The sequence below is a fragment of the Vulpes vulpes genome, chromosome 2, assembly GCF_048418805.1.
Source record: "Vulpes vulpes isolate BD-2025 chromosome 2, VulVul3, whole genome shotgun sequence".
In the NCBI taxonomy this organism is placed as follows: Eukaryota; Metazoa; Chordata; class Mammalia; order Carnivora; family Canidae; genus Vulpes; species Vulpes vulpes.
In genome coordinates this window covers 41386482-41398642 of record NC_132781.1, presented here as the reverse complement: position 1 = coordinate 41398642, position 12161 = coordinate 41386482, and the positions used below count along the sequence as shown (strand labels likewise).

General features: G+C 36.2%; 1 protein-coding gene across 20 annotated transcripts in view; it reads left to right on the top strand.

Annotated features, from left to right (window-relative positions):
* NF1 (neurofibromin 1) overlaps positions 1 to 12161 on the top strand; it is a 264921-nt gene that overhangs the window by 159534 nt on the left and 93226 nt on the right. For all 20 annotated transcript variants that reach the window (XM_072747755.1, XM_072747756.1, XM_072747766.1 and 17 more), the window contains one exon: positions 3077 to 3187. In XM_072747755.1, the coding sequence (XP_072603856.1) occupies positions 3077 to 3187 (111 nt within the window). The remainder of the gene's footprint in view (positions 1 to 3076; positions 3188 to 12161) is intronic.

The window sequence follows — 12161 nt, the reverse complement described above, 5'->3', positions numbered from 1 at the left end:
TCTCTCTCTCTCTCTCTCTCTCTCTCCCTCTCTCTCTCTCTGTGTGACTATCATAAATAAATAAAAATTAAAAAAAAAGAAGGATATAGTTTGTGAGGTAAAAGTTAGACATTCACTTTTATGATGTTACAGTGAAGGTAGCATGCTGAATCCTTGAGTCTTTAAAGTACCTTTCCTCGTACTTTATGCTTAGTTACTTAGTGAGTGCTTCATTAGCAATTGTGGATGAAATGTTTTGTTCATAATATGTGCTAGAAACAAATAATAAAGCAGAATATGACATTCAGAAATTAATTCACATTAGAGATTTGGATATAATTGCCTTGCACTATAAGTGCCTATTATTGATCATATTACATATAGGCCATAGTTGTGTGCATGTGTCTCCAACTCTTTGATACCATTAACAGAATGTGTGAATACATGGGGCACCTGGGTGCCTCAGTCAGTTAAGCGGCCAACTCTTAGTTTCAACTCAGGTCATGATCTTGGAGTCCTGAGATTAGAGCTGCATATAGGGCCTTACTCAGCACAGAGTCTGCTTGAGTTTCTCTCTCTTTCCCTCCACTCCTCCCACTTGTGCTCTCGCACTCTGTCTCTCTCTCTCTCTCAAAAAAAAAAAAAAAGTGTGAGTACATAACAATCTCCTTTCTAGCTTAGTTTTTATCTTTAGCTGTATTATATTCATTTCCATGTAACATGTTTATTCCTAAGTGATTAAAGAAATATTTTTCACGCAAAATTTTCATATTACCTCATTGAAAATTACATAGTACAAAAATATAAAACTATTTTTTATTTGACATTATTGAGGAGATCCAAGCCATTTTTCCACTTTTCTAAGAAAATCTATTTATTGCTCCTTACCTAAGACCCTAACTTCCCTTATAAAATAACCTGTGCTTTTGAAGACTAAATGACCTAATGTGTGTGAGACGCCTAAAACAGTATCTGGTATATAGTGTTTAATGTTAAGTGTTATTTTTGTTCTTAGCTCCCACTGATGCTCTTTGAGACTCATTTTTGTTTTAAAGAAATGAAGGTAGCTTTACACTTCTCTCAGCTATAAAAATAAAAATTGTTGAATTATTCAAAACTGAGAAATCTAAAGAGGAGAGTTAAAAAATTCTCATTTACTCTTCTTAAAGATATTCACCTCTTAGAAATAATGCAGTTGACATCTGACAGCCACATAGTCATTTATCTATACACATGTGTACCTATTTCTTTTTTTTTTTTTTAAGATTTTATTTAATTTATTCATGAGAGACACACAGAAAGAGAGGCAGAGACATAGAGGGAGAAGCAGGCTCTTTGCAGGGAGCCTGATGGGGGACTCAGTCCCCAACCCAGGATCATGCCCTGAGCTAAAGGCAAATGCTCAAGTGTTAAGCCATCCAGGTGTCCCAGGAACTATATTTTTAAATACTTTATTTTTTAAAATGCATAGCTAGAAGATAATTTCTGAGTTCATTACCAATATATAGTTAGTACAGAGAGATAAAGAAGTGAAAAATAGGAAAGAAGTTACAGGATGCAGATGACAGAATGAGAAGGTCCAACATGCGAAATAGGTGTCTCAGAAATGGAGCTTAGAGAGAATAGTGAAGAGGTAATATTTGAAGAGACAACGATGAACATGTCCCAGGGTTGTGAATGAGATGAATCTTTAAATTAATTACACACACTGAGTGTTCAGCAGAATACATAAAAATCAAATCATGCTTTTTCAGAAATGTTTTAAAATACATATGGGAATTTAATACATGATAAAAAGTGGCATTCAGAATCAGGGAACTAGAATGGACTTTTTTTAAGTTTTGGGATTTGCATTCATTCATTCATTCATTCAAGTATAATTAACATTTTACAATGTTAATTTCAGGTGTAAAATTTCAGGTGAAATAACAGTTTCAGGTGTACAATGTAGTGATTCAGCAAATCTGTACAATACTCAGTGCTTATCACGATAAGTGTACTCTTAATCCTCTTCACCTATTTTCTCCATTCCCCTATCCACCTCTCTTCCAGCAGCCAGTTTGCTTTCTATATTTTTTTGTCCTTTTACTGTGTTCATTTGTTTTGTTTCTTAAATTCCACATATCAGTGAAATCATATGGTATTTGTCTTTCTCTGACTTATTTCCCTCTCTAGTTCTATCTGTGTGGTTCCAAATGGCAAGATTTCGTTATTTTTTATGGCTGAGTAATAATACTCCATTCTGTGTATACACCAGTTCTTTTTTATCCATTCATCTATCAGTGAACGCTTGGGTTGCTTCCATACCTTGGCTATTGTAAATAATAACTAAAATAAACTAGGGGCACATATTATCTTTTCAAATTAGTGGTTATGTTTTCTTTGGGTACCCAGTATTGGAATTATTGTATCATATGGTAATTCTATCTTTAATTTTTTGAGGAACTGCCATATTGTTTTCCACAGTGGCTACACCACTTTGCACTCCCACCAATAGTGCACTAGGGTTCCGTTCTCTCCACATCCACGCCAACACTTGTTTCTTGTGCTTTTAATTAAATTAATTAATTAATTAATTAATTAATTAATTAATTTGTGCTTTTAATTTTAGCCATTGAATGGACTTTTAATAGATGGTGTTGGTACTACTGAGTGACCATCTGGAAAAAAGATGTTTATACCATTCATGAGGATAAGTTCTCATGAAGAAGAAAACATGTACAAAGGAAGGCCTTTTTAATTATTCAAAATCATAAACCAATAAAAAAAGATTGATATACTGAACTCTTAAAAAACAAATAGATAAAAACCCAGTGGCGTCTAGAAAAAAATACCATGATAAAAAAACATCCTATAGTTAATATTACTGCCCAGTACTTTTCTTAGCCTAGTTTTAAGAACTACTCATTGTGTTTCAAAGAGTAACACCTTGAAATTTTGGGTATTTGTTGTAAAATTTCCCTTCAGAAAGTATTTTGCTTTTAAAATATTTTGTCCTTTTATATATTTTATTATAGTTCTAATCATGGGTTTTTAGAAATACTCAGTGGACAGTATAAAGCCTAATGAATTACTCTGTTTTTGTTTTTTCTTGCAGGCATCAAGTACATGAAAAAGAAGAGTTCAAGGCTTTGAAAACATTAAGTATTTTCTACCAAGCAGGGACTTCCAAAGCTGGGAATCCTATATTTTATTATGTTGCACGGAGGTAAGAAATACTATGTTTTAGTTTCTCTTAACAGAGTTTAAAAGTAATAACAAAGGTAGAGAGACAGCAAGTTTGATTTTTTTTTTTTCCCTTTTGACTATACTGGAATTGAAGACAAGTTTACCTGGAAGAATATAGCCAGATAAATAGCCATCCTGTCCCAAAGTGATGTGTGACATTAGAAATTGCTTTTCAGGAGACCTGTTTCCTATTGGCTTTTCTTTCTTATGTCAGTTTTTTTATACTTCCTACAATGGATTAATTACCAAGAATAAAAAATTACAAAGTATCTTTTGTTTTTAGGTGTGTTCTGATTAAATAGTATCTACAACATGACAATCAGGAACATTTCTTTTTAAGCAGAAATAAAACTTTAATAAGAGTCTGTTTCTAAGAACTTTCAGTAATATGCTGTATATGACAACATCAGGGTGATTTAACAATTAATTCAGAGAAGTTGTGGGAAATTTCTATAAAGGTGGCACAGGTGTCAGCCTGGGAAAAAACATTTTTTCTTCATGGTGTCTTCAGTCCAGGCTAGTTCCTAGAAAACCTTTCTGAAAATGCTGTGAGCTCTTTCTTAACAATAGGTATGAGGCTTGCCTTGCTTTCTCTGCCATTGTCTTCTTTCTTGCCTCCCTACTACCTTCCTTTTGAGAACTTAACTGTGATATTAGTTGGTGAGTTTTACTTCTTCCTGATGGTAACATAAATTGGTGGTAGTTGACCCTTAGAGAATATGTGTGGTATTAACAAAGAGAACACTGGTTTTTAGAATTTCAGGACTATGTGTAATCTTAGTTTTGCTATTCAGTAGCTGTAGGAATTAATCTTTCCAAGTTTCCTGAATTTAACATAAATTGAAGAATTATGTCAGTAGACTGAATGGTCATGGGGGCAAAAGATTATCAGTGTGTAGGGAATAAATAGAGGCTGAGAAATAGTGGTGGAGGACTGAAGAAAGGAATGTGGAAGGTGGGAAACGCATTTAATCAAACAATTTATGTAGGGTTAAGACCAAGGAGTCCCAAGCACTGGGTGTTACAGAACTTGAATTTACCCTGAGAGCTTTCCTCTTGAACAACTCTTGAATAACGTCTCTTCATTGGCCTTGAAAGTCTTCTCTCCAACTTTTATGACAATTCTCATTTCTAAATTGCCTAAATAATTTTAATTTTCTTTTTCAGTTGAGGTGAACCATATTTGTATTTCAACCCCAATTTTAATGCAACCAGTATATTTTGACCCTCCCTATTTTGTCAAAGTAATTAAAAGTGAAGTGTTAGTGAGAGAGGCAGATAGATGTGTGCTTCTCCCACTTTAAATTCTTGTTAGTTTTTAAGTAGCAAGGATTTCTGGAAAACCTCAAAGCTAGGTTTTTTTCTTCAGGATCATAAACTGTAAAATTGTGTTCCTTCTCTGCAGGTTCTAGAAAAGGCCAAGAAAACTAGGATGGGCCGAGGCAGGCAACCTCTGTTGTATTAAATCAGTGAGATTTCCAGGAAACCTGGAAATGGAAACCTAGAACATGTAACTTAAGAGTGCTAAGGATTCTCAATTCTGTTGCTTTATTAGCTGTGTAATTTTAGACAGTCTTGTTATATATAATCATCATCATCATCATCATCTCCTTATTTTTTAAATGTTTCTTCTATGCCAAAAGACTTACAAAAATTATCCTGTCTACCTCTCCCATAAAGTGTTTTGAGACTTTTAAGATTCTGTACAGGGGCGCCTCCGTGGCTCAGTGAGTTGAGCATCTATCTGCCTTCGCCTCAGGTCATGATCCCAGGGTCCTGGAATCGAGTCCTGAGTCGGACTCCCTGCTCAGTGGGGAGCCTGCTTTTCCCTCCCTCCCTGCCTGCCACTCTTCCTGCTTCTATTCTCTCTCTCTCTCTCTGTCAAATAACTAAAATCTTTAAAAAAACAAAAAAAAGTTCTGTACAGAATATGTTTGGGGTTTTGTTTTCTTTTTTGTTTTTGTTTTAGATAAGACTCTTCCAATTTCAGATTTTCAGTACTTTGAGCTTTTCATTTAGACCTACTGGAGCTTCTCTCAGCCTTCTTTTTCACCTGGTGTGAAGTCTTAGCTCCAAGATGATTGAGCACATACTCGGTCAGAGCAGAGAGAGGCCCATTTCCTCCACTGTACAAGTCCAAAAGACAATATAGTAAAGGTCTTATCTCTACACAGCCAGCTTTGTCAAAGAGCACTTGGGTTTGGCTTCTCCTTTGATACTACTTTGTTTCTATGGCTTAGACTACTATGTATTAGTTTTTTTTGACCTGTAGATTCCATTCTCCTTATAGATAGTCCACAGACTTTTCAGACTTGAAATGTACAGAACTTAATTTAGTATATATTCAAATCTTCTTCACACTATACTCTCTTTCTCAGTTACATCATTACTCTTTCTCATGCTAGAAACACTAATCATTTTAAATTCTTACTTTTTCTTTTATCTTCCTCATTATCAGTCACCTAGTCTTGATTTTAGCTATGGGATCCTGACCAATCAATTACATTGTTAGGCCTTTGTTATTGCAAAGAAGAGATTCTTCTTTTTTCAGGAAGATAGGCCTCAGGAAAAACATGAATTACACAGCAGAGCCTGCCCAGGTGTAGACAGAACTATGTGGCTATCAGTTCTGGAACCATTTTACAATCTTTGACTCTCTGTTGTTTTTTCGTATACAACTCTGTTTCCTACTTTTTCTTTCTGTGTCCTTTCAATTTTAGCCACAGCTATTTACTCTTTCAATACCTCAGCACTGCTTACTTCAAATTTCAAGAAGAGAATGTGGTTCAGCTAAAAAATAACTGTCTGGTGGGCAGCCCCGGTGGCTTAGTGGTTTAGCGCTGCCGTCAGCCCAGGGTGTGATTCTAGAGACCTGGGATCAAGTCCCACATCCGGCTCCCTGCATGGAGCCTGCTTCTCCCTCTGCCTGTGTCTCTGCCTCTTTCTCTCTGTGGGTCTCTCATGAATAAATAAATAAATAAAATCTAAAAAAAAAAAAAGAAAAAAGTAACTGTCAAAACTTTTCATGCTAGGTGCTGGTCAGCCAGTATATTTCTGGCTGCTGCGTAAGTCTAGTACATGCTCCTAGCTGGCCATTATGTGATTCAAAATGACCACCTACTGTGATTCTTTTATCAGGGGTTGTCCTTTGGTATATGTTATAATTTTTGTTTTTTAAAAACTGGATCTTGGGCAGCCCAGGTGGCCTAGTGGTTTAGCGCTGCCGTCGGCCTAGGGTGTGATCCTGGAGACCTGGGATCGAGTCCCACATTGGGCTCCCTGCATGTAGCCTGCTTCTCCCTCTGCCTATGTCTCTGCCTCTCTCTGTGTGTCTCTCATGAATAAATAAATAAAATCTATTAAAAATAAATAAATAAAAACTGGATCTTAATGGTTTAGTATTTCTTTTAGGCACCTTGAAGATTGCTTTTGAGAGCATTTTTCTCCCACTGCCATTCCTGAGACTCTTACTAGCTTTTACCTGTACTAATGCAACATAATCCTCCTACTTTCTAATCCCCAGATAACTTCTTCCAGGTCATCCTAATACTGCTTCTGGAGGCAATTTCTAGTACAAATCTCCTCTTGTCTCTCTCAGGGACAGGTGTGTTACATAGCACCACTGATTCCTCATACAAAGTCCAGGTCCTATAGTCACCATGCAGGGTGCTCCATAATTTTGATTAATTTAGTTTATGATCTTTCCCTGCTATTCCCTCTTGTGTTTATGATGGCAAAAAAAATGAAAACAATGTAACTATATTTCAAAAGGGGAACTATTGAATATATAATGATACCTCTATATTATGGGATACTATGCAACCTGTGAAGTTTATTTTGCTTGTTACAAGTGACAGAAATGAAACTCAAACTTGTGTAAACGAAAACGGACTCATTTAGTACATGTACCTTGGAAGACCAAGAGATGATCTGGCTTCTTGCATGACTGTGTGCAGAGCTTTAAACAGTGTCTTCGGAAAACATTGTCTTCTCTGTTTCTTGACTCCTCTTCCTTTGGGTTGATTTAATTCCTGGGAGGCTCTTCCTGTGGCCAGCAATATTTTATGTTCTCAGCTTACCAACTGAAGGAAAATGATGTCTTTCCCAGTAGGTACTGGGAAAGTTTTACTGCCTGGCTTGAGTCACATGCCAATTCCTGAGGCAATCACTGTGGCAGAGAGATGGAATGTCTTGATTGTCTAGGCCTGAATCATACACCCATCTCTAGAGCTCAGTGGTGAAACCAGCCCTACTTGAATTGCATGAACTGGAAGAGAGGGCACCAGGGGCAGGGTTTCCCAATGAAAAATTGAAGATACCAGAATGAGGAAAAGTGGTTCTGAGCAGGTGAAAGTAACAGAAGTCCTCCATTGCAGCTTTATAAAGACCCAGAAGGAAGGCTGACACTTGTCATATAAGTATGTGTGCACAAGCACATACAGACTGAGCAGTGTGTGGAAATAGACACCGGTAAGCTGTTCACATTGCTTACTTACGAAGTATGATTGGAGGAGGTAGAGGTCAATTATAATATTTGTTATATACCTCTGTATTATTTGACTTGTTGCCAGGAACACAGGTTATTTTTGAAGAAAAATTAAAAGTATAAAAACCTAAAAGTTACAATGAAGAATTTTCCTCTTAGGAATGTTGTGATACCTGGCAATTGTTTTTGGGGTGGTAGTAGTAATAATAATGGAAACAGCTAACATTTACCGTGTGCTTTCTTTGCATCAGGCAAATTGTGCATATGATAGAATTTTTCATTTAACACTAACAGTAACTTTCTGAGGCATTATTATTAACAATGATTAACTTGTGTATAAACTGAAACTTGTTTCAGAGAAGTTGTTAGATGTTCTCAGACCTAGCTGTCAGAATGACTTGGAGAATTAAAACAAGCAAACATCCCCAGCCCTTACCATGAGCTACCAAATCAGAACCTCTTGGAGAAGCCTAATCTATATATATTCAACAGGCATCCAAGGGATTTGTTTGTAGTCAGTTTATTCCTGAAGTTTGGGGATCCCACTGGGTCATGTATTTAACTCATGGTGGCACAGTTCTTAAGAATCAGAGCTGGGTTTCAAACCTTAACAACTGTACTATTGATGACATGGTTATTATCAGTGTTAAAATTAGGAATGAGGTTTTTGGGCTAAATCAACATTTGTAGACCAACATGAAACTCTCTAATAGTTATGAGATATATTTCTATAGGGAAGAATTTTGAATTCTAGGCATCTAATTTACAAATGACTTTTTCAAATACCAGACAAAGATTTACTCAGAGCAAGATAATCTTGCCATTGGACCAGCTATTTATGAATTACAATAGTTAGCAGAATTGGGGCACCTGGCTCACTCAGTTGGAAGAGCATGTGACTCTTGATCTTGAGATTGTGAGTTCGAGCCCCAAGTTGGGTGTAGAGATTACTTAAGTAAAAAGAAAAACTTAAAAAAAAAAAAAAACCAACAGAATTCACACTTTTTTTTTTTAATGTAACATTGCTTTTGATAGAAATATGGTGACATAGATAGGTAACATCTTGTGTAGTACTGTAATATTTCCTTATAAGATTAGCAGTTGTTGGGGTGTCTGGATGGTGTGCAGTTAGTTGAGTAGCTGATTCTTGGTTTTGGCTCAGGTCATGATTCAGTGTTGTGGGATCAAACTCAGTGCGCAGTGTGCTTCTCTCTCCTCCCTCTGCCCCTCCCACTTGTGCCCTCTCTGTCTCTCTAAATCTTTTTTTTTCTCTCTCTAAATCTTAAGAAAAAATAGATTAGCACATATTTGTTTAATAAAAAATAATACAAAAATAGCACACACCAGTCCTCATTACCTATCCCTAATCCCCCCCTCTCTCTGTCTCTCTCTCTCTCACACACACACACACACACACACACACACACACACACACACACTTTGGTTAAACATCACCGAGATAATTTTTTCTCTGACATTTTTAATGTAAAAATCTGGGTTTTTGTTCAATTTTGCAAATATTTAAAAGGCAAACGTGTGGTATTTTGCTTGTTTTAGCATTTATAAGGAAAGAAATCATTAAGGTGATAATTAAACTTCCACAATTAAAATCTATAACCTTATTAAGCTAGAATAATGATAATATCCTAAGAAGGAGTTGAAAGATACTTGATTTTCTTAGTGTGCTTGTAGTAATTCAGCAGATAGTAATGAACTGGACTAGGAATGCAGACACTTTAAGTCCACTTCAGCCTGAGCACACACAAAACAGCAAACATAGTATAGAAAGAAGAAAGTGAAGGTTGTCCATTGGGTTCACTGCTGTGCTACCACTTTTCATAGTCGTCCCTGTCTTTGGGCTCACTGCTGTTTTCGGAGTCGTCTTGATATTTGAGGTCATCTTTGTATTCAACATTGTTTGAAAATATGAAGTTGTCTTGGATTTTGAGGTTGTCTTGGATGTTGAGGTTATATGGAGATTTGGAGTTATCTTGGAATTCGAGATTGTGTTGGCATTCAAGGTTGTCTTGGAATTTGGGGTTGTCATAGAATGCAGGCTCAACTTGAGATTCAAGTCTGTCACAGACCCTGAAGTTATCAGTGTTGTATTTATCACCGAAGTATTAGTAACAAACAGGAGGAACAGGATGATGAATAATAGCTTAAACATTGTTTTCCTGTTTCAAAATAATTGTAGAAATTTATTGACACTTTGAACACAAATCTAAGAAGTAGCTTTTTTTTTTTTTTTAAGAACAGATTGTATTTATTTGAGATAGAGAGAGGGTGACGGGCACTGAGGATGGCACTTGATGGGATGAGCACTGGGTGTTATACTATATGTTGGCAAATCGAACTTCAATAAAAACAAATTTAAAAAAGAGAGAGAGGGTGGCTCAGTGGTTGAGCACCTGCCTTTGGCTCAGGTGGTGATCCTGGGGTCCTGGGATCAAGTCCCATATCAGGCTTCCCATGGTGAGCCTGCTTCTCCCTCTACCTATGTCTCTGCCTCTCTTTCTGTGTCTCTCATGAATAAATAAATAAAATATTTTAAAAATTAAAAAATAATAAAATAAAAAAGAGAAAGAGCAGGGGCAAGGGGTTGTGGGAGAGGGAGAAGCAGACTTCCCACTGAGCAGAGAGCCTAACACAAGGCTCCATCCCAGGACCCTGAGATCATGACCTGAGCCAAAGGCAGATGCTTAACTGACTGAACTATCCAAGTACCCCAGAACTAGCTTTTTTAAAGAGGGAAAACTGAAGGAAGCGTTATTTTAGCACTGGAGAAATGCCAGTCTTTGGTTTAACACCTTCATAGTTTTTGAGGTACCTGGGTGGCTTAGTCTATTAAGTGTCTGCTTTTGGCTCAGGTCATGATCCTGGGGTCCTGGGGTTGAGCCCCAAGTTGGGTGCTCTGCTTGGCAAGGAGCCTGCTTCTCCCTCTCCCACTCCACCTGCTTGTATTCTTTCTCTCAAATAACTAAATAAATAATTTTTAAAAAACCCCACAATTTCATAGTTTTTAGGATAGAGGAAAATTTAGAGTGATCAATATCAATTCCTTCATTGTACAAATGAGTTCAGACAAAGGGCATAACTTGCCTGAGGATGCATATCTAAACATGACCAGAATTAGAACTTGAGTCTGACTCTTAGTCCAGAATTTTTTAGTAGACATGGAGTGTAAAAGCATAATATAGATGTAGACCAAAAGTTTAATAGTAAACCATTTTTAAAGTAAGGCTAAATTTCTCTTACCTTACATTCAAATCTAATGGGTTTCCACTTTTGAAATAATGCAGTTAGCTCATGTTGGTCATGGTTAAATAGTCTTTTACTTTTGTTAAACTTAAAACTGAAACTTTAATTTTGGAAATCCTATATATCCTTAAAGTTACATTTGATTCTAATACATAATTCAGAAAAATTTCAAATTGATATTACCTTTTGATGTTTTTTCTTTGAGGATTAAGAATTCAGGCTTTCTCCAGGGTCTTGTAGGGACTCTAATTTCTTACTGTATGCTATTTAAATATAATTAGTAAGGAAGTCACATGTTCTGAACTTGACCTGCCATTTGCTCCTTGAAAATATCCTGTTGGGTGTTTTCCAAACAACTAGTATAAACAGACCTTGGCAGAGATCAAGGAATTCAGATAAAGTCTTTCTGAAACCGACTTGCTTATATAAAGAACCCAGGGAATATATCCATTTATCTATATATTCATTAGTTTCTTCACTCGATTGACTAACTAGAGGAATATATTATTTTGCCTGCTGTGATTATCATAACTTAAAGTCAAGTACAGTAGAGATAGAGGTCTTTATTTTTCTTAAAGCATCTTGTGTACATGTTTGTAGGTGGTTTCTGACCATAGTTATTTTGAAGTATTAAAAATAATTTAGGAAGAAGAATAGGTTGCATATGAAAGTGATACTGTCATACTGCGTTAAAAAAGCTTTTTTTTTTTTTTTTAAGTAGGCTTCACACCATGGTGGGGCTTGAAATCATGACCCTGAGATCAAGAGTCACATGCTGTATGGACTGGGCCAGCCCGGTGCCCCAACAAAGGGTTTTTTTTGTTTAAGGTTTTCTAAGATTTATTTATTTATTTTAAAGAGAAAGAGAATGAGAAAAAGAGAGTGCTAAGCAGACTCCCTGCTGATCTCAGAACCCTATGCAGGGCTCAGTCCCACCATTCTGTGATCACACTTGTGCCAAAATCAAGAAACAGTTGTCCAACTGATTGAACTACCCAGGTGCCTTTCCCAACAAAAATTTTTTTAAGTACATCAAACACCCACATTGAAGCACATTTAAGTATATTCTTTAAAGGAATTTTGTCTTTTTTTTTTTAATTTTGTCTTTAAAAAAAATAATAATAAATAAATTTTGTCTTTTGATTACTTCTTTTCCTTTATAACTAGCATACAGGAAAGTTCAGTTGTATTGTGCTAATGTTTTCAT